This window comes from Phodopus roborovskii, unplaced genomic scaffold, assembly GCF_943737965.1.
Source record: "Phodopus roborovskii unplaced genomic scaffold, PHOROB, whole genome shotgun sequence".
NCBI lineage: Eukaryota > Metazoa > Chordata > Mammalia > Rodentia > Cricetidae > Phodopus > Phodopus roborovskii.
The window spans coordinates 15,078,883-15,105,946 of NW_026126563.1; the positions used below are offsets into that span (position 1 = coordinate 15,078,883).

The window sequence follows — 27,064 nt, forward strand, 5'->3', positions numbered from 1 at the left end:
GGCTTTGCCCTTGCTAGGCTCATGCTTTCCACCTGAGCTCTGCCTCTGACCCTTCCTGTTCCTTTAGGTGAAGGCTCCCCTGAGTCCCTACCCATTCGTCTTTGATTCTATTCTTGGTCTATAGGACAGCTTCATGTCCCACCCACAAGGCATAGTCTCTTCTATTCTGCCATTCCAGTTGCCCACATCACTGCCCACATCACTCGCCTGTTGTTACTTTTATCTCCCGTGAGATATCTTACTGTATCATCCTCCCACACTCATTTCTATCTCCCACACCCCACGATCCATCCCTTCCAACCAAACCGCTTTCCCACTTAGGCATGTCAAACTACCCTTCTCGGTTCTTTCAAATTGCTTCTAAAGCCCACCTGAGTCAGAAAGCCAGTGAACAATTACACCCACACCACACTGTGTGTGTTGGCTTCACTATTCCTGATGTTTATACTAAGTTTTCAGGACATGGTGCCATTTCCCTCCCCCCCGCGTTACAATGTTCTGTGCTGTTCCAATGTTTTAAATACCCGATGGGTCTTATTTTCTCCCCCTTGATTGAAGTTATCTAGATTTTTCAAGTTCTTTCTCATTCATCCCATAAAAACACCTTCAAAATTAAGAAAAAAAAATGTCCAAATATCCTTCACATTTCCTTTTCCTCCCCTTTCCATGTGCATGCATGGATGGGGACATGGATATGTTGGAGATGTGCATGAATGCACGGTGATACCCGAAACCACCCTTGTCACACTTGTCTAGCAGTCAGAGCTAGAGTTCAGTGATATGTCTAGTCTCCCTGTCCATTTTATTCCGACAAATCCCCTGTCTTTATATCCTAAGGCTAAAATCATAGGCAGGCTACCATGCCGACTTGCCGTTTCTTTAGGTTCTGAGGACCCAAAGCTCTGGTCTTCACTCTTGCACAGTAGTGATTAAGCAATGATGCATTTGATAGCAAAACAATTTGCAGAGTAGCATGGAGTGTCAGAGTAGAAAAGGGAAAGTGAGCTCATCCCACTTCAAATTTCCCATCATAGGCTAAACTTGGCCTTGTCCATGACTCACAGAAAGTCACCAACTTGGTCTGGAACACCGAGTGGCATCAGCAGATTCACACCTGTGAGGTGCAGTAGCGGATGACAAAAGAGACACACCCCATTTCACTAACTGCTGTCCGCAGTTTCTCGTGGCTCCTTGGGGTCCACAGGTCAGTGTTATCTCTGTAAAGTCACCTTTCCATTGCCACTTCTTGCCACTAACCGCGGCTTTCTTTGAGCACCACATTTCTCAGGATAGTTCAGCATAAAATGTATTCCATGGGTTGAGGATGGCTCATCTGAACTTCTGGGGACCAGAAGTTTTTCAAAAGCTGGCTTTTTTTTTAATTTTTGAGATATCTGAATCCAGAGAAATCTTGCGGACAAGGTCTATGTCTAAAAATAATCCTAAATATGAAATTACATAAGTTGATGATGGTTGTCCTCCTGTATATATGTTTCTCTTATTGGTTGATGAATAAAACAGATCGGCCAGTAGCCAGGCAAGAAGTATAGGCAGGTCTACCAAACTTGGAGAAGGCTGGGGAGAGGAAGGCAGGCAGGAGCTGCTGAGGAGATGCCATGCAGCAGCAGAAGGAGTAACAGGTCCAGACCCTTCTCCAGTAAGATAAGGCCATGTGGAAATACTTAGATTAATAGAAATGGGTTAATAACTAAGAGAGCTAGCTAATAAGAAGCCTGACCCATAGACCAAACAGTTTAATAATTAATATGTCTCAATGTGCTGATTTGGAGCTAATCGGCAGAGGGACCAGGCGGAACAGCAACTATAAGTTATGCATATATTATATACACCTACCCCAAAGAGTTTCACTGCACTTTCAGTGGCCTTATATTTTAACTGTGAGCCAACCCATGAGGTGAGAAGTCCACATTTATGGTATCAAATTGGTGGCTGAAATAATCTTGGAGCTTTCCAATTTCTAACTTATAGATAGGGATGCTTAAGCTATTCAAATTATAGCCTAAGTTTTTCTGACACCTAATGGGCATGTCCAATGTCCATTTCTCTCTTTAGCTCGCATACTAACAACAATGCCTCCAGAACATGTGAGGCTGTATATAAGTCACATGTTAGGGAGCTTATGTCCCAAAGTGTTATGAAGGGGACCACCCTGCCAAAACCACACATAGTTAGATTCTTTATCATACAAGCAGATAACATCTTCCTGTCACTCTTTAGATTATCCCAGAAGTATTAATTTGAGATGTGAAAAAGTTCTGTATAATTATTTTTTTGTTGTTGTTGTTCTTTATTTTTTGTTGTTGTTGCTTTTTGAGACAGGGTTTCCCTGTGTATCCCTGGCTGTCTTGGAACTCTCTCTGTAGATCAGGCTAACCTCAAACTCACAGATATCCACCTGTTTCTGCCTCCCCTACTACTGGGATTAAAAACAGATGCCATCACCACCCAGCTGGAATTCTTACTGATAATGTATCTTATAAAACTAGAAATAGTCACATAAGAATGATCACTATATAAGCTGGGATATTACAGGGCCATTTCCTAATGGACCTGTTGAGAAAGAAAATGGTGAGAATATTATTGGGAGTTCAGGGATTACATTGAAAGACAGTTTGGAATACTATCATTGGATACCTTTTTAAAAGATTATATGACATTTACGTATTTATTTATTTATATATTTGGAGGGTGCATATGTATACTATGTGTATGTATGTGGGTAGGCACATGCCATGGCTCATGGGTTGACAGAGGACGCTCAAGGGAATCATTTTTCTCCTCCTAGCATGTGGACTCTTGGGACTGAATTCAGGTCCTCGGGCTTGAAGAAGAATTCTTTCCCACTGAGCCATCTCACCTGGATAGTAGTGGATGTAGTAACTGGAGATTTAACTATCTTTTTGATTATGTTACTAGATACTCAGTTAGTGATTTGAAGATGTACCAACTCTTTGGAGGTTAAGGTCTTTACCAAGAGAAACATGACAAAAAAAAATCACTGTTTTTCTTTGGATATATGGAGTTTAACATGCATTTAAAATTTGGTATTGACTAAAGAAAGTAATCAGGTAGATTTGATTCAGTCTAGACAGAGAGTGACATTCCTGTTTTGAAATAATTTAAAATAGGGATGACAAAAGGGTCTCAACCTAGAGCCATTTGTGGCTCTAAGACAGTCTGTCCTTGGGTTAGAGAAATGCTCAGCGATTAGAGGGATTGTTGCTATTACAAAGGATCAGAGTTCAGTTCCTAGCACCCAAGTCAGGATGCTCACAAAAGCCCATAACTATAGCTCCAAAGGATATAATACCCTCTTCTGGCATCCATGGGCACATATACTACCATGTACACATTTAGACAGAGAGACAAACACAGTTAAAAATAAAAATTTTAAAAAATCCATCTTCAACAAATCCATTACATTTCAAGTCAAAATTCATACAGATACTGAGTTTAGATACTCCTAACAGATTTGGCCTTGTCATTTATCATTTACACATATATCCTTCCATCCTTCCTCCTTCCCTCCATCCCTTGATCCTTCGCTCCATCCCTTCTTCCCTCCCTCCATCTCTCTATTCTTTGCTCCATCCCTTCACCCTTCATCCCTCCCTCCCTGCATCCCTCGGTCCTTCACTCCATCCTTCCCTCCCATCTCACCTTTCTCCTTGGCTCTCTTTCTTCTCTTACTTGTCTTTAGAGAATAATCTTTACTAAACAAATGGTCACTATTCATAATTAAACTATTTCAGGAAACATGTTGTTATAGTTCTTTTCTGTTTCCTTATGGCCCATGACAAACTTAAAAATGTAAGTATCCCAAGACCATGCTGAGATAAGATGAATCGTGCTCATATCATCAGATTATGTAAGTTATATTTATCAGTACAACTGGAATCATGATGTGCCTTTGCTTCAAAGCACCCTCTCCTAGTCATATGTTAGTAATCTGAATATGTTTAAAACAATCCAAGGTTATGCATCAAAATTATAATCCCTATCAAAAACAAACATTAAAAATAACACGACTATTAGCCCTCCAACCCTCCAAAGTAAAGATTCTATACCTGATTAAAAGAAAGCAACACAAATGGATTTCATTAAAACAAATCATGCTCTTTAACTGCTTTTCAAATTGTTTTTAAAATATTTCATTTGTTTTCTGGAACTTAGAATGGAAAAAAATCTAATTCTTCTTGTTGTTCATTTACTATACTTCACACAGAAAATTATATTGAATTAAATGTTTCTTCAGTGGGTTTTGTTGTTGTTGTTTAATTCCCCTGCCCTTGGAGATGTGTTTCAATCCAGTAATATCACTGGACATTTGCCTTTCATATTCATGGTTGGTTATCTCATGCATTTGAACATTCATCTATTTACTGTTGTTTTATCGTCTTCTGTATTTACTGAAACGACCTCTAACCTCAGAGCAACTAAAAAACATTTTATTATTGTGGGTTTTGCAATGTCTTTGCTCTTTGGTTTTTAGCACTTCTAGGCTTGATTTTAACATCTAATTATGTTTTTCTACTTCCATTTTTCTACAGTTTGACTGTATTCTAGCCATTATTCTAGCTTTATTGTAATACTAAATTAATCAAAAACATTACATAAGTAAGTTATACACACGCATGAATAAACAGGAATGCATGTGTAATAGCTATATATAGTTATTATACTATTAAGGATGTACTGTGTATCTTGTGTGTACATGTGTACACTAGGATCTTCACATTTCAGTGTGTGTCTGCTCTTCATGATAGCCTTAGGAAGTATGTGTGTCAAGGCAGGGTGTGTGTAAAGCCCATTGTATCAACAAAGGGACTAAGGCTTGGAAGCCTTTACAGACACTTCTTCAATTGGCATTTGAATTTTTTTATTTTGGGTTTCTTAAAAATTTATTTATTTGTTGCCTAATAAAATCTTATCTCCTCTATATTGCATACCCCTAAACGCCCCACAGTGGCCACCTCTCTCCAGCAGAAACTGCACAGACTTGCTTAGACGATGCCATGTTTAATTCTATAAAATAAATTCTTTGCCGCAAAATGGGGGATTTTTGCAAGACTTCACGTGCCACTCAATCTCTTTATGATGGGAACTTCACAGGATATCACATACTTATGAGACATCTTATGTTCTATTTATGTGTGGGTCTAAGAAACTGTATCAATATTTAGTTCTCAGAGAAATCTTTCCATCTTTGTCATCGTCTCTATTGTTTTAATCATTAAGTTTCAAACTACCAGCCTTTTAAGAACTCAAGACGCACAAATGGGTTGTGAACACCATGGAGGCTACCTGGCCAATGAATGCCTGCCTCCACCTTCCACACTGCTGACCGCTTCTCCCATCCATCCTGCTCTGCCATGACCCTGCTGGGCTCAACCACTGCCTGTTCTCTCCAGTCTGCTTGATGTCTCACACAATACGCAGAGATCCCTCCAGGCTCTTGCTCTGTCCCATTGATGCTATGCTAACACTTCACTCCTCACAATGGCCAACCCTCTCCAAAAGCTGCAGACCTGGCTGAAGGCACTTTCTAGCATGGCATTTGTCCACTACATTGAGGCTAAATATGTAGAGCTGATCTGTATAAATAACTACAGCATGTAGTTATAACCATAGAACTATACTTGTATAATGCCCCTTCCCTTTCCAAACTTACACCTCAATGTTTTTTTTTTTTTTTTTTGTTTTTGTTTTTTTTTTTGTTTTTGTTTTTTAAATAGGAAGAATCAGCTATTATCTTATAAGGCAATGAATGAAGACAAATCAGTATTACAGCCGAATGTTATAGAAGCCAGAAAATCATACCCGTTCAAACAGCAAGTGTGGATACAGCTCTAACCATGTAACTGGCATGTGGCTAAGACTTAATGCCTTTACTGCACTCACTCAAGCAACCTACTTGTAACAATGAAAGAAGAGGTTCTAGGTTCTCTAGATTTGGGGTATTACCCATTGCTGTTGCCTATGCACAGTGGGTTTTATATTTACCTTCTGTGTGTAGTGAAGGGCACGCTGAACATTTACAGTTCTGCCTGTGTTGTTAAATACTAAATGCTTATATAGAACACATTTAATATAGGCTGTATATAAAGAATATCCATTAACCACCTGTGCCCCAGGCTCTACCTTGGTTTCCTCAGGGACCATCCCACACAATCCTCCTGTCCTCTGAATTGACATTCCCCATAATTCTAATGGTCTGTGTTCCTATATGTTCACAGAATATTTTGCTTCCTGTTTGTACCAAAGGTCCTCTTGTTAATTTCTTGTCTTCTTATTTGATGGTTTGTGATGTCCTATCAACCCAAGGTTTAAAAAAAAAAATCCCTTTAAAGCTGATATTTGTTGCAGTTAAATTTATGGCAATATGTGCTGCCATCTCTGAGTTCAGTTCTCTTGTTTTTAATGGAGGTAAGTATACAGATCATTTAATTTATGATTCCCACTACATGGTTATTTTAAAAATCATTCCCAAACCTGGTATCGTAAAAATATTTTCTCCAGGTTTTTAGAGGTTTCTGTCATTATCTTTCAAAAATGTATGTACATAAACTACCTGGAACTAATTTTTATTTGAGCACTAATGTGATTTTTGCTCCAATAGTTAATGAATCCACTTCCTCCCTGATGAGCAAAGAAGGCTGCATGCTAATTGCAGGTTTCAGACACTTATCTCTTTGGGAACATCTCTTTTGGGGTCTGTAGACTGGTTACACATTGATGAGATGGTAGGACAAGTCCTCCCCTGCCTATTGCCCCTTCCTCAAGAGTATCTTTGTAATCTGGTGTGGATGGTCTCACTGTGTAGTCCAGGCTGGCCTCAAACTCTCAATCCGCCAGCTATTTATTGCCTCTTAAAAGCTGAGTTTAATGGCTGTGTATCATGGTGCCCAGAGTGTTCAAATCTCTTGGTCTATCATTTCTCCATAGGCATTTTGGAATTACTTGTCAAGTTCTAAAAATGAAAAACATGAATGTATAACAAACAAACAAACAACCCTTGCTGAAGTTCCCAATGCAAGAATCACTGCATCAGTTTCAACACAAGTGATGGCCTCACGATGCCGGGGATTCTGACCTATGAACAAAGTACACTTCATCATTTATCTAGGCCTTCTCGGACATCTCTCAAAAGTGTTTAATCCCATAAATGTTTCATGTATTTTATAAGATGGATCTTCAAATACACATAGTATTGTGCCTATTATAAATGAAATAATTTAGTCTTTATGTTTCGTTTTGCTTTACTACACTGTGAATAAAGAGTAACTTAAGTAGTATTTCATGCCAGAATCAGCAGCTATGTTAAAATCTGTTTTAGGTTCTTTTGCAATGAGTTCAAGGATATGGCTCACTAGTACATTGTCTGCCCAGATACTTTTGGGTATCTTTATAGACAAAAAATAGAAATCTTGTAAGTGATAGTTAAACTTTTTTCTGCTTTTGAGCTATACTTCTATATTTAAATGTCTTACTTTGTTAGCTATATTACTCACAAGCTTGATCAATAGTTTTACAAAAAATTAATTTCATCAAAACTTTCCTATTATTTGTACTGATTGCTAATATTGACATTGTAAACAGTCTACATTAGATCAAGGAAAGGTTTGTTTCATTGCTGGTTTAGTATTTTTAAGCATGAGGAGATGCTAAATATTTTTATCTGGACTCCTGGAGATAAACATATAACTTATTTAATTTGCTAATGTGGCAAATGAGTCCACTTCCTGGGTTTGAACCCACTTTACAATATTGTAATCTTATTTTTTTGACAACCAGGGGATTTCATTTTATTGATAAATTGATTAAAATTTTAGGATGTAAAATCATGACTAAAACTGACCTAGACTATTCTTTTTCACTATGTTGGTTTGGTTTTATATCAAGATAATAATATAGGGTATTAGCTCTTATATTTTTTTGGCATACCTTTGTGTTTATGTGTATATTTAGGAAAAGTCACTCTAATAGCCATTTGGGTTTGGTATTTTCTTTGTGGGAAGATTTTCAAGAATTTGTTAAGCTTTGTAATGTTGGTGGGATCCCCTCCACCTTCTTCCCTCCCTCTCCTCCTCTGCCTCTCCTTGAGCTGGTTTGATAACTTACATTAATCTAACATCATTCATTTCCGTGCAATAGAAACTTTCTAGTTAGTATCATGAATATATGCACATAATGGACAGTTCTTAGCCATTATTTTTGACTTTGGGGGTAAACGTTAAAGTGAGAGGCAAGGGGTCCATGCAAACTAAGCAGTGGTTATGAATGAATTAACCTATGTGGGTCCACATTCCTCATCATCATATAGAGCAAGGCTGGTCACTCCCATCGCCTAGAAGAATTCTTCCTGTTCTTTGCCAGTAACTTCCAGGCTAGAGGTAACTACTCTGACCTCAATCATCATAGACTACGTTTGCCCATTCTTAAATTTGCATGACTAGAGCAAGCCATTGTACATATCTGGTTCCAACTTTCACTCCTATGTATGAGAGTCACTCGGGCTACTCTACAATAGCAGGTCATTCTCTGTTGCTGAGTCGTACTCCATTACAAACAGGGTAGACCCACAGCATTAGGGAAGTGTATTTATTCACTCCATGTTAATGGGTGCTTTGGTCTATTGTAGTTGGAAGGATATATGCTTAAAACACTATGGACAGTCTTCAGAACTTACAGTAACTTACGTCCTTCTTTCTTATAAACCTAGGAAATGCATTGATAGCCATAAAATGTGCTATTTAAATTTAATTATGTACCACATGATAGTGCTCAAAGCGCTTGCGTGACATTTTGCTCCCTTTACTATAGTTAGAGTGCTTGGTTCTGTTGGAGAAAGGAACGCTTCACTGTGTCAGTTATGGCCATACATTTACCCATTCTCCCTTTGTCTTTTTAGCCTCTAACTGAAGTAACGTCTCCTCTTTTCTTACTAAGATGACTAGGATCTTTGTTACTAATTATTCTCATCAGTGGCTTGGACACTTCATTGTTCCTTTCTCCCCTTTATTTGGCTGTTTGTGTGTTTCTTCAATAGCCTCTGCACTTAGAGCTAACTTTTTCCTTCCTTCTACCTTTTAGGGTTCATTTTCTTGTTTGCTTCCTTATAGTAGAGCTCAGGTTATATTTTTATTTCATCAATAAAATTTGCTTACTCTCTAACGTAACTTTCTTTTTAAATAACTTACTAATTCCTGTATTACTTGTAAGTTCTTAATGTTTTGTTTGCAACAGGGTCTCATTTAAACCAGGCTGGGCTGGAATTAAAAATGCAGCAGAGGATGCCCTTGCAATCCTGCTCCTCCTCAGTGCCGCCATCACAGGCATGCACCACACCTAGCCACCAGACCTAAGTATTTTTCATTTCTATTTACAGAGGTTTTTGTGCTTTGTTCAATTCTTTAACTTCAAAGTTTATGAATTTTTAAAGATAACATCCTCACTTAAAATGTGTTTGTCTTGTACTCAGTGAATATGACTTGTGTGGTCTTCAGCGTTTAGATTCACTGAGACTTGTTTTTAAGATGGGGAGGGAGTGAATGGGGCAGTTGAGGTGCAGGGTGGAAACACAATGCAGAGAGGAGAGACACACTGACAGCAGAACCAGCAAGCCAGTGAGCACAGGCCTGGTGAGCTTGGAGACGGTGATCACACAGGAAGCAGAAGCTAGGCAGGAGTGGCCTGGAGAAAGACACAGCACTCTCCAAGGAAAGAGAATCAAACAACTCCAGTTGGATTTGATGAAGAGTTAGCTGGACCTCAAACTGGTAATGTACAATGAAGTGACGAAGGTCAGTTCTGCTTGAAAGTTGAAATGATAAATTTTCTCAGTTCTATGGATGATATCAAGAAAACGAGAGTGATTATGACCTGGAAAGTTCAGAACATTCAGATCACTTTTATATTTTAGTTTTAATTTTTTAATGTGCATGTGTCTTTATTTGTGCTATGCCCATGTAGGTGCCTGCAGAAGCCAGAAGAGGGTCCCCTGGTGATAAGTGGTTATGAGATGCCTGATGTGGATACTGGAGACTGAACCTACACTACAGCTTCTGCAAAAACAGCAACAAGTGGTCTTAACCACTGAGTTACCTCTAGCTCCAGAATCAAACTAATTTAAAGGTGGGAACAACTCAAAGGCTAAAACAAAGTATCATTACAAGGAACTTGATATTCAGTCTTTTTCTTAAGTATTTGACCAAGGGTCAGCAAGGTGGCTGAGTAGTTAAGGGTGCTTGCAGGCAAGCCAGACAATCTGAGCTTGATCCTCAGAACCCATTTGGTAGAAGGAAGGAACTGCCCCCCTGCAAGTTGTGATAAAAACTTGGCAAATGCATACACACACATATGTATGTGTTCTGCGGGTGCATGAACACGTGCACACACGCACACACACACATATAAATGAATAAATAATTTTTTGGGGGGAGAGACTTTGGTAGAGTTATCATGTATAAAAGGTTAAACTTCTAGAAATTCAAAATAGATACAACAGAAAACTGAAAATGTGCCATGTGGTAGGTAAAGCGATTCAGAATGCATCTCTGTATTTATTTAACAAACTTCTTGAATACTTTATAATTTCCAACTTGACTCAGTTGCAGTAAAAATACAAAAAAAAAAAAAAAAAAGAAAAGAAAAGAAAAAGAAAAATCTCCTAGATAGAGCTCAGAGAGCTCAGAGGCTACATCTTGTAAGTCCAAACTGTTTTAGCCTTGAACCTAAGTGTCAGATATCACACACTCATGGTGGTACACAAAAACTGCCAGGTGATAGTGGTACACCTTTAATCCAAGCACTTGGGAGGCAGAGGCAGGTGGATCTCTGAGTTTGAGCTCAGCTTGGTCTATAGAGGGAGTTCCAGGATAGCCAGGGCTCTTACATAGAGAAACCTTATCCAAAAAAAAAAAAAAAAGAAGATAATTCTGACTTCTAAAACCACATTGCAAACACAGTGATAATATCAGCAAGAAGTTTGGAACCAGAGGGATGCATAGACAACCTAAGGTCAGTTGTTGCATGTGGGGTTATAATCAATACAAGCTGACCTGGGGGCTAGTTACAAAGAATAGAGAGCGCTAGTCAATAGCCTCTAGACCCATGCCCAGACATTTATGCCAAGGCCATTAACTCTTTCTGTAGACACAAAACAAGTATGCCACACAACAATAAAATTGGAAGGTAGTGAACTTGGCAAAGCAATTTAGTGTACTGCAAGAATGTCGAGTCTTATGAATTTATTTTATCATATAAATTTCCAACTTATTTTTTAAATGTGGTTATTGAGAGGGAGCCTAACCATTTATTTTTTTTTTCCTCCTTGTGTATAAGCTTTACAAAGTTAGTATTAGCAACCTGAAATACGAAGACCCAACTTTTTCTCAACCTGCTTTTCCACCTAACATGGAAATCCCTATGATATTAAAAGAATACAAAAGAAATACAGTAGTTGACTACCTTTCTAACTTGTTATTATACACAGTGCCATTTTCAGCACAAGGACTATGTTGACAGAATTTTGGCTCTCAGACACTTGAAATAGACCTTTATATTAAAGATGAATTTTGAACAGTTAGAAACTTCAAAACCTTTTAGCTTATATTAGCAATCTTGCATCAGAGCACATTTTGGGGAAACAATCAGTATATCTATGAACTAAATTATCACACACTTGACATACCATCAAATATGTCTTACCACTTCTGTTACTTTGAAGTACTAAGAGTTCATTCAACTATATTTACCAAGCTCCTAGGAAGCCACATAAACTGGCCAGATGTGGGGATTTCTTTGGGGAAGGGAGAAGCCACTGAAGAATGTTAATTGACATCATTTGATTTAAATGTGTACACTTCCTATTGAGACCTGAAGAAGGCATTGAAAGGCAGGAGATGACAGACACGGAATCATGAGGAGGAGCTAAAGTAAGACGATGACTTTGGAGGCAGGAAACACTTGACAGACATCTTGACAATTCTAGTTAGAGGGGGTATCCCTGGGGCTTCCTAATGGACTAGGAGGGGCAGGGAGTAACTGGGAAGGACTGCCAATGTTTCCCCATGTTACTAGGGTGTTTCCCTTCACTGCGATGGATATCTGGGAGAAGAAGGGGTTTTAGGAGAATCAATACATGCATATCTGAAAGAAACACATATGGGTGAGCTGTTAGGTGTAGAGCACAAAACTTAGTCAGGAGCTTGGACAGGAGGAGGAAACAGATCTGAGCATGAAGATAGCCACTGCCATTTATGGCTATAACTGAACACATCTTCTTTTGTTTGATTCTCAGAGGCTAAGGAGGGCAAAGCCCAGTTAACATTTGGATGGAGACAGTTACTGCCCACTGAGTAAGTCAGCTGCCTGAGCAGAGCAGACAGAAGTAAAAGACAGGACCATAGGGAACTCTAGGCAACCCCTGGTCAACACCAGCGACAGAAAAAAAAAAAAAAAGCTCTCAAAGCAGCAATTGGGAAACAGCCTGGACAGGTATGCCACAAACTCCAAGGGACAGTTAAGAGCAGGATCCCTTTGTGGCTGATGCTACAGAAGAGAAAGCCCATCTCCCTGTCCTGGAGACCAAATGTTGGTGGTCAGGGAGAAGCCCTGGCTGCTGCTACAGGAACAGGTTTGGCCAGATAGGGGTTGGAATCTCAAAGGTGAAGCAATGATTTGAGTTCAAATGGTGAAAATAGGAGCGGTGACCCCACAGTCAGCAGGCGTCCTCTGCCTTCATTGTGCTAGAGGCTGCTTCAACGCTCAAGGTTAGCCCGAGGAAGGTCCAGGCAGAGGCAAGCTACACGGCATACAGGAGGTAGCACTGGGCCATCAGAAGCCTGGCACTGCTGTGGGCATTTTCACTGTGAGCTGTGCCTAAGTCTGTGCCCTACAGAGCTCACAAGAACGAAAGAGCAATGTAAACAGGTTGGGAAGCATGTTCTATGTACGATATAATATGTACCTGTGTACAGCTCATACAAAGTCTCGGGAAGAGGCCTTCTAGGATGGCTGACCTCCAAAAGTGGGTCGGTCAGTTGGGCAGATTCACTGCAGAGGTAAGAAGGAAGAAAGTAGTTCGCGAGAAGGGCAGGACACCATAGCAACAGAGCAACTTGTGTGGGGACTGAGGCATTTTCAATTCATAGAGGGTGGTGGGGGTCCAGAAAAGGGAGGAGGGGAGTTAGGATCCCAACCCTGAAGAGTCCTGTGTGCCACAGGGAAAATGATTAATGCATTGCTCTGTGTACATGAAGATGCAGGACCTTTCCAAACTTAAGTGGCAAACAATTGGGGAGGGGCAGGGTTGTGTTTTAGACCAGTTGTCCTCATAGCTATCTATGCACAGTGGGCATGGAAATAGAATAATGCCAGGGGGCAATTCCATGGCTGCTCCAGTAGTCCAGTGAAAGATAGACATTAACTTAAAACACGGTGGGTAGGGTTCAGGAAGCACCACTATAAGAAATAACCAGTTACTGAATTGGAGATGGCCAAAATGGAGGCAGCTTGATGTGGACATCAAGGAAGCGACCGTGAAGCCAAGGAGATGTAGTAGTGACAAGAGTTTAGAGGAAAATAATGGGCTCAAGTTTGGATCTACTGAGTTTGATGTCCCTGGGTGTCAAGCAGACAACTGAGAGGGAGTCCAACACCCAGTGGAAGGATTTGAGTCAGAGATAAGCATTGTTGTTGAAAGTTGGCTTCATCAGAGATGGTTCAATGGATAAATGCTTTCTGTGCAAGCATGAGGACCTAAGTTCGGATCCCCAGGACCCACATACAAAGCTTGCACAGTAGTGCACACAAACAATCGAGCCTGGGGGCAGGTGGAGGCAGCTGGGTATCCAGCCTAACCAACTGGTGAGCACCAGGCTCAGAGAGAGGTACCATCTCAAAAGATGGAGAGGAAAATTCATTCACTTGGTGTCTATCTCTGTCCTCCACACATACACATAGTGTGTGCACACCTACATACATATGTAGACACAAACACATATAACACATACACACACATACACAATAAACAATCAAATTAATTAATGAATACATAAATATCATATTCATTGAGGTATGTAAGTCTCATACAAAAGAATGCACTAGTTTACATCCAGCGAATACTGACAAAAATATGCAGGCACATAGCCAAACCTAAAATCAAACTGTAGCGCATTTCTGTAGCTCCCCAGAGGCTCACCCTGCCCCCTAGAGGCAGAATTTGGAGAATCCTCAGTATAATGTGACAGTTGTAGCAACAGAACCTGGAATGGCTGAGGCCAAGGGACAGGATCACACAAAGCCAGACGAGCAATGCAAATAAGGACTTGAAGTAGCCTCAAGGGAGCGGGCTATGGGACACTCGCAGAGGTGTGAGGTGGGTGATCCAGGAATGGTGACAGGGGTTTCCAAGAAACACAACAGCCACCTGTGACAAGTACTTAGTAGCAACGATAACTAAGAGCCAGAGCAATCAGCTGCCCAGCAACAGATACTCCACGATGAGGAGAAATGACTGAGGGAAGCGAAGAGTTCCGAAATACTACAGCAGCTTGTGACAAATGCCTGGGCTTGGAAGATTTCTGCAATGAAGAGTCTGGAACTGCAAAAGAGAGGATCGTAGCCAGGTGTGATCACATGTCTGTAAATCCTGTGCTCAGATCGGAGAAAGGAGGACTGGCAGCTCTAGAACAGTCTGCCACACAGTAAATGTGAGGTCAATGTGAGACCTATCTCAAGAAGAGACAACCCCATCATCTTGAGCCTGAATGGAGTTGGAGTAGAGAGCAGAACTTTCTTCTCTGCCACTTACAAGCTATGTGATCTTAGGTTATTTCAATTTATATCAGCCTGGTTGTTTGTCTCTAAAATACAGTGGCTAAATCAGATGGCCTCCACTGTCACTTCTGATGATAATGATGGCTTGCAAGAGTAATTTCAATGCACTGGTAAGAAGAGTGTGCATTGAGGCCTGGAAGAAACCTAGAAACCTTCCTGAAAAACAAAGAGGTAGAAAGATACCACAGACTCCATGTCCATCTATAAAAGAACCGTAAAGCCATATGACCTTCTTCTAAGGAACTGACAGGGCTTCCAAATCATCATGATCTGTGAACCCAGAGGAGCTAATGTTTATTCACATTGCAAATGCCAGGAATTCTGCCAGGCACCTCATTTATAGCTAAGGCTTGATGGCTAGGGTGCTTCCTCTCTCAAGGGCCCTCCCATCCCTGGGCACAGCAGGTAGTATGCAAATTTACATCACAGTCAACCTTAGAGGAGCATCAAGAATGAGCCTTCTCTCCAATACTGTGTTCCAAAGCCTCATAGAAATTTTCCATTCAGAGTCATGGGAGCAAACCACAAGGAGAGATTTTTTTTCCCTAAACTCAGCAGACAGTGGTAAGCAAGAGAAGATAGACTCAAATTCACTTCCAGATGCCTCCACAACATGTCAGCTGCTATAGTTAACCTTCTCTGAATGTCACACTCCTTGTCTTGCATCCATTTGGGGGAGGAGATTGCAAGGTAACTTATTCCTACACTTATATATAAATTCAGATCTGTTCAATGATGTAATCTAGTATCAATCAAAAGCTAACCCACATGTCTCTGACACATGTACATGACTGAGAGTACCTACCAGGATCCCTGTGTGATCAGAACACAAGTCAGGAAAATCTGAACTCTTGAAAAACATCTGTATGTCTTGGCTCTCTCATCTCTGGTCATCTGCCTCTCTCATTTGAAGCTTGGGCAAGAAAAGGGGGATTAGCACCCTTACTGCTGAAGCCTTCAGAGAATCCAAGGCATCTAAGGCACATTTGTGATAAATTTCACTCTAATGACACACCTTTTGGCTTTATAGTAAGTTCTCTTTTATGTGGTGTGCCAAAAAAATGAAAAAACCAAAACCAAATAATCACACTTCACTTATAATGGGAAATCACACAGTCAACATGACTAATGAAGGATGTAAACAAATGAATATTTATTATATAATATCATTTCTTCCCACTAATATATTTGTAGGAGTTCTTTAAGTAGAAACTTTCATGAATGTTTAGCCAATTGTTCTGTCAGTCCAAATAATTGCATGTTCTCAATTTTGAGAGAGCACTACAAACAACTTTCTAACTGAGACAGAATAATGAATTTTAAAATGGCAATAGTAATGATGATGAATGTATTGGAAAAAAAAAACACTCAGCTGGCTATGAGAAAAAGGAAATTTACATACCAAATCCTAGTACCTGGTCAATTAAGGCCATCTCTGCAAGCTTTTTAAAATAAATCTTCAGAGGAAGATAGCTGACTGCATAGAAAGTTGTTTTGACCATTGATAGCTAAATACTTAAAGAAACCATTGTGGACGCAAGTGTTTTCAAAGTAAATATTGTTATGATTTATAAAAATGCAGATTATAAATAACCTTTTAGCTATCATTACTAGTTCAGGAATAATTAAAAAAATGATTTAAGGATAAATTTTCTGATTGGGATTTAGCTGAGTAATAGAATGCTAGGCTACAAAGATCAAGGCACCGGAGGGGGGAAAATTGGATGCCAAGGATGTTTTTCCAGACAAGTAATTCCAACTGAATTAATATGTACATATTCTTCATAAGTCTGCTTCTGTTTTTTAAGCATCGCATTTCAAGTAGAACAAATAGTGCAAAGTGTAAGTATCAGAAAATATGACCCTGCATGCATAAGAAAAAGCATGTTCAGAAGTAATCTACTAAGAAACAAGTGGTCCAGTCTTGATTGTAGACACAGAAAAATCACAGTTTTACACACACACACACACACATACACACACACACACACACACACACACACACACTAATGCAATCATTCTAAGCCATCGTGACATGCGGTTAAAGTTAATCACAGATATTCAACTCTCTGCATACATGGTTTATGAACATTTATTCTACAATTTAAAAAAAACTTAAATTTGTGTGTGTGTGTGTGTGTGTGTGTGTGTGTGTGTGTGTTTGTGCAAGCACCTGCGCATGCTAGAGTGGAGGGCAGAGGTTGGTATCAGTTATCTACCTCTATCTTTTACCACTTTATACTCTGGGACAAGGACTCTCATTGGAGCTTGCTGTCCCAGCTGGGTTTGATGGTTAGAAAGCCCAGGACCTTCCTACTGCCATCTGCCCAGCGTGGCTGTATCTGACTGCTACCATGGGGCTCTGAGGATCCCAACTCGGACTCTCATGTTTGCACAGCAAGCACATTACCAATGCACTGCACTGCAACTTCCCATTTTGCAACATTTAAAAGCAACACATTTTAGAGACAGTCTAGAAATCTGACTATGGCCCTTCATGCAGTAGAGATTCTAGATTTATCGGATTTCTGCTAATCTAGCTAATTCTACTGCCTTAGCCAATACTATGGCTAAACATGGAGTATCCTTATCTAAGGGGATATCAAAATATATCCGCAGTGTACTCTCAGAGGGGCTCGGGTTGAGTTGAGGATAGAAAGAGAAACGAGAGAGAAGGGTGTCGGGGGACACAGAGGGACAATGCCCTAATCAGGCAAACTGCATGACTACACAAACATACACATTCATTATGCTATCGCTTTAATGTTTATATAGACTTACACAGTTTTTGAAATAAGGTTTGGGGGAATAACCCACACTTTCATATGATTAAGTACCACTTGTTTCCAGGACTGCTGGATTGGACGTGAGCCCAAGCCAGGAACTACTACCACAACTGTGCTCTTCCAGCTGTCCCCATCAGTCTGAAAGGGTTTCGCTTGTTTAAATGAGAAGAAAGTGCACAGTTTACTTGGGCAGGGGAGACGGGAGAACAGCTTCAAAGTTTGGGAGTCTGCCTGTCACACAGATGCCACACTGGGTGAGGATGAGCTCTGTGTTGCCTGTTCCGTTCTCTCCTACTGGCTGCCTGATGGCTATCTGTGGGGAGACGCCAGGAGCCCTCCGAGAGAGTTGAGTGCAAAGACAAGATAAGAACCATACAGGAACCCCACATGGGAGCGACAAGGATCTCCCTGGGGTTTTCATTTGGATGGATCTCCAGATAGGAGCAGGTAAGGAAGTGGAGGTGATAATGCCCGCCCACACTCCACAGAGCCCTCCTCTGTTCTGCTTCAAGGAATGATGGCTCAGAAAACTACAACTGCATTGTTAATGAATGTGCTCCTCATGCTCACTGTGCCAAAGGAAACATGGAGATACAGTACTCTGAAGCCGAGGGGGCAGGGAACGTTAATTTTGGAACCCAGAGAGTGAAGGCTCAGGGATGGTGTCTTTTAAGCAGATAAATGTGGGCACTTTGAAAAACTCCTGTTGTGTGGAAACATTTTCCCCGCTACCCAGAAGACAAAGAAAAACAGTGAGCGTCGACAATCCTGCATTAGAAAGACACCCCGACCTAATTTGTTACCCGCCAATATATATATTCTTTTTAATTGACTCCAAGCCAGTACGTTGGCTCACACTGCCTTACTCGTGTGTCATTATCTCTTTGCCATACGCACAAGTCATAGCTGGGGATTTCAATGTCGGTGAAGCTTTGCTGAGATTCCAGATCTCAGTGGGGTTGGCATGAGAGCCAGTCTCCTCAGTCACAGAGAAGACAATGTCCTAGGGGGACTGGAATTAGTCCTATTTTGCACCATTCAAGCCAAAATGCTCCTTATCAGGAACCAAGTAATTGCTAGCTAATGGCTATAGGGAGAAAAACATTGCATTTCAGACTACACATCTCTTGGCATACATATCAATTGTAGATAAAGCCATGGAAAGCGTGACTATAAAGTGAGGTAGCTTTTGAAGGAGGAGAAATTGCAAATGTAAGAAAGACGAGTTACCTCATCTGACTGGGAGGGACTGATTCTGGGCATGGGCGACACTTGGGGCGTTTTCAACTGTGTACTGTTGCCGTCTGGCACAAGCTCCCGGTGCACCGTCTGGATATGGTTCTGGAGCTCGCTTTCAGACTCAAACTTGACATTGCAGCTTGAACAGCGAGTCTTCAGTCCCCCTGCCTTGCCTTTGCCCTCCATGGCACTCAGATTCTCATTCTGGCCCAAGCCCGGTCTGCTGGTGCCAGGAGGGAGACTGAGGCCCGGGCTACTGCTCTTACTGAGATTCACACAGCCAGCACAGAGACCATATGGCAGGCCATTGATATCAAGTTTCACCAGATCCTGCTTGGAACGGAATTCTTTGAGGCAAGATGCGCACTTGTACAGTTTCTGAACGTGTTGGCCACGCCCAGTGGTCTGCATGGAGGACCCGTTCCCCGTCTTCTGCATGTGGAAGGTCCCGTGGATTTTGAGTTCCAAGGTGGAGGTGACAGTCTGCATGCACACCACACAGCGAAACCCAGTCAGGGAATTCCTCAGGTCAGGGTGCATCTGGCAGTGCTCCAAAAACTCCTCTTCGCTCTGTAGAGGCATCTTGCAAATGCGACAGTTTCCAGTATCCAGGCTCTTGCTGTGAGTGACTTTGTGTTCAGTGAGAGTTAAAAGGGAAGGGAAGCGCTCTCCACAGATAGGGCACATGTAGTGTTTGACAGGGCCTAGGTGGGTCTGCATATGTTCCCGGAGACCATTTTCAGAGAAGAAGGTTCTCGAGCAAACGTTGCACTTGTAATTCCCCTTAATGAGCTCTGCTTTCTTTTTTACGATGGCACTCTCTCCGGGCCTGATGTTGTGGTCCCGGAGCTGGTGGTTCTGCAGCAGGGTCTCCATGGTGTAGGCCGCCCCGCAGATGTCGCAGCCATACATGGGCTCGGAGCTGTCCACGTCCTCCTCGCTCCCGTCATGACTATTATGGGACTCCTGGCTGTTGGTGAGCAAGGTCTGCAGCTCCGCCTCCTCCTTCTGCACTTGCTCCGAGGCCCCATTGGTGCCGCAGTTGGGGGTCTTGGTTTCAAACACACAGTGCTTCTCCCGCAGGTGCTTCTCCAGCAGGATGACGGCGTGGAAGGCCTTGCTGCAGAACCTGCAGTTGTATTTCTTGCTGTGTGTGGTGATGTGGCACTGCAGCTCCACCTCGGTGCCGAAGGACTCGCCACAGAAGATGCACTTGTGCACCTTGCCTTGGTTCTCCAGGTGGTTGTGCTTCACGTGCAGCTGCAGGTCGGTCTCGTTGCGGAAGTCCCAGTTGCAGGACGTGCAGCGGTAGACCTTCTTCTCGTTGCTGTGTTTCACGGCCAAGTGCAGCTGGATGGAGACCTTCGAGTCGAACACTTCCTGGCAGAGGGTGCAGCGGAAGAAGACAAAGGTGTGCATGTCCAGCAGGTGCTTCTGGAGGTCATCCACCGAGGTGAACTGCTTGTCACAGCTCTCACAGATGTAGTAGGTCGAGGTGATCATGAAGTGGATGGTCACGTGCTTTAGCAAGGACTCTTGGTTGGGGAACTCTTTGTTACACTGAGGGCAGGTCAGTTTGGGCAGCACGGTGTCCAGATGGGTTTTGAGGTGAGTCTGAAAGCTGTCTAGGGATGTGTACTTAGCACCACACTGATTACAGATGTATTCTCCAGCGGAACGGGCGGGGCCGCCTCCCACTGCCTGCATCATCTTAAGAGATGTCTGCTCTATGGCCACGGGAGACAAGGGGCTCAAGGCCCGGGATTTCTTCCCGTTGTGAATATAATTCAGGGCCAAGGGAATGTTTTTATGATTCTCTTTAATGTGCTTATTCAGTTTAAGAACACTGTTGAATATTGGCGAATTCGTACAATAGGAACAGGAATAGACTTCAACTACAGGTTCTTTTGGAGTCCCAAGCACTGGAGACCCAAACCGGGAGCCGCTGAGGTCACAATGGACCTGTCTTATATGCTCTTCGAGGGAAGAGTCAGTGAGAAACCCCATGTAACAATGGGGACAAAAGAACGCATTACTGTCCTTGGCTGCAGGGCTGGCAAACCCGTGAGAACATCGGATATGCTCCTGAAGGGTGTTGAGGTCATTGACAACTTCGGAGCAGAAGTTGCACTGGTAAACGATAGCGGGCATGGCCGAAACAATCAGGCCTGGGTCCTGAGCTTCGTGCACTTGTTTAAGATGTTCATTTAGGTTATAGAGTGAAGGCAAGACCTCTAGGCAATACTGACAGATATGGGCCTGCTCTGGCTTATCTAGATGCATAGTTTTCAAGTGAATCTGCAGAACCGCGAGACTCGAAAATAACTGCTTGTTGCAGTAAATACAGCTGTAGGTGACTTTTGCTTGTTTACTAGAGGGGCCAGTCATGTCGGAAGTCTGTTGCGCAGCTCGCTTCCTCCCTCGGCTCTTTGGAATTGGTGGTGCGGCCTCCACCATGGTTGAACTGTCCACTGAGAGGTTGGAATCTGGAGTCGTACTGGACACAGAGGTGTACCCTACGGTGACCAGGGACGGGCTGTTGCTGTGATTGCAGGACTCCGGTTGCTGGTGACTGTCCATGTGGCTGTACAGCTCCTCGACAGTGAGGAAGCTCTCTGAGCAGATGCTACACGAGTTCTTCTTTTCTCCTCCATGGACCTGCTCTATGTGGTTCATGAGGGAGGTCTCCTCCACAAATAGCTCGTGGCAGTACATGCACTGGAGGGCTGCTCGGTCCTCATTAGGGGAGCACTCGGGATGGCACTCTGCAATGTGCTTCTGGAGGTCCTCTGGGAAGTCAAAGCCTTCCTCACACTGGCTGCACTTCTGAGTGTCCTTCATCTTCCAGTCCTCCATCCTGGAGCCAGACTGGGAGCCGTCCTTGCCCCGCTCATGAACCTGCATATGTCCGTGCAAGGAACTAGAGGACAGGAACCCACGGCGACAAATGGCACATTTATATGGCTTGTTGGACGTGTGAGTCTTTAAGTGGATCTTCAGGTGGTCACTTCGGGAGAACGCCGCGTCGCATTCGCTGCAGTGGTACTTCTTGTCGCCTGTGTGGAGCTTTATGTGGCGGTCCCGGCTCCTCTTGTGTTTGAATAGCCGACTGCAGTAGGTGCATTTGAAGGGCAGCTTGTCACTGTGGCTCTGTTCATGGTGCTTTAGGTAGCTGAGGCGGCTAAATGACTTGTCACAGAACTGGCATGGGTACGGCAGTCCAGGGCCACCTTCTTCCTCTCCAAAGTCGCAGCCTTCTCCATGACTGGGGGACGTCTGATCCTTGCTGGAAGGTGAGGAGGCTGGCCAGGAGCAGGTGGGGTCGTCCTCAACATCAACTCCATCTGCAAAGAGAGGCAACAGGACCCATCATCTCACATGTCGAGAGCTCAAGAATGAGTCACTCACACCATTTCAGTGAACACATGCTTGGGCCATCCTGAACCTTTCAGGGGGGAAAATTGAAAGAGTGAGCATTTGAGTAAGACATGCTCAAATCCGAGCCCCAAGCTTTTATTCCTCATTTACTTTTTGCTGGTTTGTAAAATATAAAAAGATATTAAATAGTTCTATGTCTAAATTACCCCTTTATTACTTTTTATCATTTTTTCCTTAGAAGTAAGGCATATATTACACATTGACAATTTTATTAAAATGCAGGTTTTAATATATTTAATGTTTCTTTTGTATTCATTCTAAAAATGATTTGCATATTCTGTGAGCATGTGAAGAAGCAAATGAAAAGAGGAAATATTACAGGAGTGATTTAAAATTAATTCAGTCAACCCAGATGTCTAATATTTAATAAAAAATTCCCTCTGCATTTTGCTTGTTTTTCTATAAAAAGGCAATTCTGAAGACCAAAAGTCTTTTATGGGGTTCTTATTGATACAGACCTTATTGCTTTCAGCAAAAAAATATTAAAAAATAAGCACATGAAAGGAGACAGAAAACACAATAATAATTATGTCTTGTGTAATGAAAGACAACCAGGTTTTCCTCAATAACTGCAAGATTCAGAAACCATAGGCCAAAAAATTGGATTATTAAACGTTAGAAGGCACTGCTAGACATTACGTACAGCTAGGATCAGCCAGGATCAAGAGAAACAAAAAAAATGAGCGTTTCAGGAGGACCAGATTGAAATCGTGTATTTTGTTTGGAAAGTTCAAGAGGTGGCCCACCATTTCTTCCTTCTGTAAGAAGCATCAGCGGCCTGGACTTCCTTAGCTAAACAGGACTGCACTTTGAGGTGAGCAGAGACAAAGCAACTTGTGAAAAACTGGAAACAGGAAAAGTGATAAATGATTATGGTAAATGCTGAGAGATTTATGTGCAACAAAGAGCAGACAAACAAGGCTGCCAGCCAGATCGAGCTTAGCACCGTGTGTGTGTGAAGGAACTCAACCTTAGGTTTGCATTAGGTGGTGTTTTTTTGGCTACATGGCGGTCCCCTTTTTTCTGCTGTTTCCCCAACATCCAAGTAAAAAAATGTGACCCTCCCCAAACAGGTTGTAAAAGCTCCGTTTTGCTTTTTACAGTAACTTCCCACTCAAGGTCAAAAGAAGTTTTAAACATATTCAAAATCCAAAAGATAATTTTTCCAAAGTTCAGAAAATTAAAGGGCTGGGAGAGGGGCATGACAAAATTTGTTAGAAATATAGATAGGCTCATTTAGAATATTCTGAAAGTTGGGGGTGAGAATAGAATCCAGAAAGCTAGATTCCTCAGCGCCAAGGTTCACACATTGGTGACATGATGAACACAAAAGCAGAAATGAATTCCATGTCTGCTTTCTTTAAGGTAACAAGATTTTACTAGATTGTCAGCCTCTTCCTTATCCACAGGAAACAGATGAGGATCGCTCCTTTCCTGCATGGAGAAACTGATGACAAGGCCATCTCCCTATCGATGCCAGATGGCAGCACTCGAACCCTGAAAAAACAACCAAACACCATTCCTGGATCCCTGCCCGCTGCAACAAAGCAAGTCGAAAACCTCATGATTCCGTCTCCTCATTTATATGGCTCCATAGCCTCTCAAGGTTCCAGATTCGGACAGGGTTTCATAGTCGCAGGTAAGAGTTGTATGAACGCATCCGACACATGCAGATAAACTTAACTCAAGACACAACACATGTGGAAGCAATTAACAAAAACTAAACCAAAAGCAAACAAACAAACAAAAAAATCAAGACGACAACAGCAAAAACAATGGAACAATGACTTAGTTTTCCCATTAAAAGATAGGTATACTTGGTTTCCTTGAAATAACCCCAAATTTCTACAGACTTTTCCAGTTGACAACATTAGTAAATTTACTCTGCATTCTAGGGTCCAAATCCTGCCATATTTCACATTTGTCTTTTACATTTAAATCCTGCTGCTTTATTTTAAAATATTTTCAAACACATCATCTCATTTGCACATTTGGAGAAAACAGTGAGTAAGCATTCGCTGTGTTTCCAGACTGCTATGAAATGAACTGAGGAGCCTGAAATCCTCACAAGCCGATTTATCATTAAACCCTAGACTGTGTCTGGGTGTGGGGTATCATTATTACAGATGTATGAATAATCATGGGGCAATGAGCCACGGGGGAAAAAAAAGTGTACAGTCCCTGACAGCAGGTAAGTACAAAGAATTGTGAAGCAATGAGCCATTGTTACAGGGAAAAACGGTAGTACAATCCTTGACACTGTGTTTAAATCAGGTTCTTGTCTGGAGTCCACGCTCGACTCTGCCTCTTATGTAAGTGTTCTCCCAAGCTTCAAATTCCATTAACATGTTGAGGGAGATGAACTCATGATCAAGTTTTTGACAGAAATTCAGAGTACTGGAGAGCTTTTCTGTCTAACCTCATCCCTGCCTCTCATCCCCATAGCTGAAGGGGACAATTACCCAAAAAAATGCATACATCTCAGAGCAGGGAAGCAGACTGGGTAGAGGGAGAAAGTCGGAGCCAAGAGTGTTATTATTATTATTTTGGTTTTTTTGGACAGAGGAAATGAATATGATAATGAAGGCCGTTTCTCCAGAAGGTTGATTTCTGCTTCAACTCTGAGATGGTAGATGTTCACTGGCCAGTACTAGAAATATGCAGGAACAGAAAGAAACTAGAAGCTAAACCTCCATGGGTCTGGGCCATGAGGTAAAGGTGCCTGCCATTCTATCTCTGAGGTCTAGCTGATGCTTCCAGAACTGCCTGTCCCTGTTAACTTAAGCAATGTGAGGGAATGCTTCTGGTGGCAATAAAGTTAGTGTAATTTCATGTCTGAAGCATGGGGGAAAATGTATGGTGGATTCTGAAAATGTATGGTGGATGCTTTCAACTCCAGATTCAGAGTCAACTTGAACTTCCTCCCCCTCGTCACTTACTGTCTTTCTGTATCATGGGAACTAGGTGCATTTCAATATAAGATACTTCAAATGTCCATGTTAAATTTAGGTCTTGAAATCAGTTACTTCCCACCCCTTGACTCTCACAGAGCTGAGGCGGCGTCTTACAGTGGGGTAAAAGGTTTGCTGGGAGCCCACTTTGGCCTAGAAAGCTATGTGAAGATGTGAATGTGTGTGCATAGTGAGTGCAGATGTTTCCCTCCAGCGACTGTTCTTGCTGAGTTTCACTGTTTCCATGCAGCACATCAAGACAAGTGTGTGAACACTCCGAGATGAAAGTCTCCAGCACTCCTGAGACGTTCCATGGAAAGTAGAGCCGCCTGACTTCTCTCCAAGCAGACAGGAATGCCCATGATTCAGCAGCCTGAGTAAATAAAAGAGGTCCTTATTTCCTAATTTTGCTGGCTGGCCACACTGCAGTGGCCTCTGAGCGGCTGCCAAAGGGGATGTAGAGCGGGAGCTACACCCAGCCGCTGAAGGCCTGCCTTTGTTAGCCAGCCAGGCTTTCCCGACCATCTTCTGGCATCGAAACGGCCATATCCTGCAAGGAAGACCTCCACCTCAGGCCCAGTGACTCTCCAGCCTGCCTGAGAGAACAGAATACCAGACTCGGCCTGGTCTGCGTCGGGGATAGACAGCTGGAAACTCAGTTAGCAGCAGAGAGACACCTGTCCCGTCATACGATGGGTGAAAGTGCTCACCCACAGAACAGTGAAGTCAAGCTCTGGCCTACCCCACAGCGAAGACAGCAGAGCTCAAGGCATCTGTGTAAATGGGCCTTCACCCCCACACACCAGCCTGGAAGCAGCAAGGAAAGATGGAGGAGAATGTATCCCAGCTATTGCAGATGGAGCCACAGGCATGCTTGGCAGGGCCACCCTGTCACCCAAAGGAGCAAGATAAGTTTATAACCTGCCATTGTGGACGAGAAGCAGTGAGGTCCCAGACACTGCTTGCCTTCCAAGTCTAGTAAACACCGCCAGAAATAAAAATAATGGGCCAAAAGAAAGAGGGTCAGGATCAGCTCAGGGGAGGCGGGAGGGTGGCCCCATCTTACTTCACACCATTAAGCAGGTCTTGGTGGAGGATCCATGCTTCAGGGGCCAGGAGACAAGCCTGTCGGGGTCAACTCCAGTATTATAGGCAATTCAGAATTAGAAGAAATTAAAGTGATGAAATGCATTAGATCCCTCTCAATGTACTCAGTGAGTACGGCATCTGCAGCCCTAAGCCTGAGGGATCCGAATTCACGCCTTAGCACCACATTGCACGTAAATGAATAAATCAAAAGATGACTACAGCTGTGTAATCCCAGTGACGGGAGGTGGAATCAAAGGGATCCAGGAGCTTGGATGCCATCCGGTTCAACCAAATCCATGCACTCCAGATTCAAGCAAAAGTTTTCTATTTCGGAAGATGAGGCGGACGGTAATTACAACAGTCAAGGCCAACCTCTGACCGCCACATGTGCGTCCACCCATACCCACCCACAAACATTAAAGAAATGACAGACATCTACGAAATTTAGAAATTAGGGCAAGCCACTAAACTGTGTGACACCCAGCAGTTCCCAGCCTTTCCCAGAGCTGGGTTACTGAGATGCCAGCTCCCCCCTTCTCCCCCCTCTCTCTAATATCCGAGTTCCTTCAGAATCAGCCAAGTGCCCATTGCACCATCTCCTCATGGATTCAGTACCATGGGTGGGCAAGTGTTACATAGTCAGGTTTCCTTAGCGCAGAAGACCTTTACAGAAAGGTCACTTTTCAAATGTGAGGAAGG

General features: G+C 42.5%; 1 protein-coding gene across 3 annotated transcripts in view; it reads right to left on the reverse strand.

Moving 5' to 3' along the window:
- Znf521 (zinc finger protein 521) overlaps positions 1–27,064 on the reverse strand; it is a 273,551-nt gene that overhangs the window by 135,132 nt on the left and 111,355 nt on the right. For all 3 annotated transcript variants that reach the window (XM_051202004.1, XM_051202003.1, XM_051202002.1), the window contains one exon: positions 18,879–22,231. In XM_051202004.1, coding sequence (XP_051057961.1) covers positions 18,879–21,791 — 2,913 coding nt within the window. In that variant the 5' untranslated portion in view covers positions 21,792–22,231. The remainder of the gene's footprint in view (positions 1–18,878; positions 22,232–27,064) is intronic.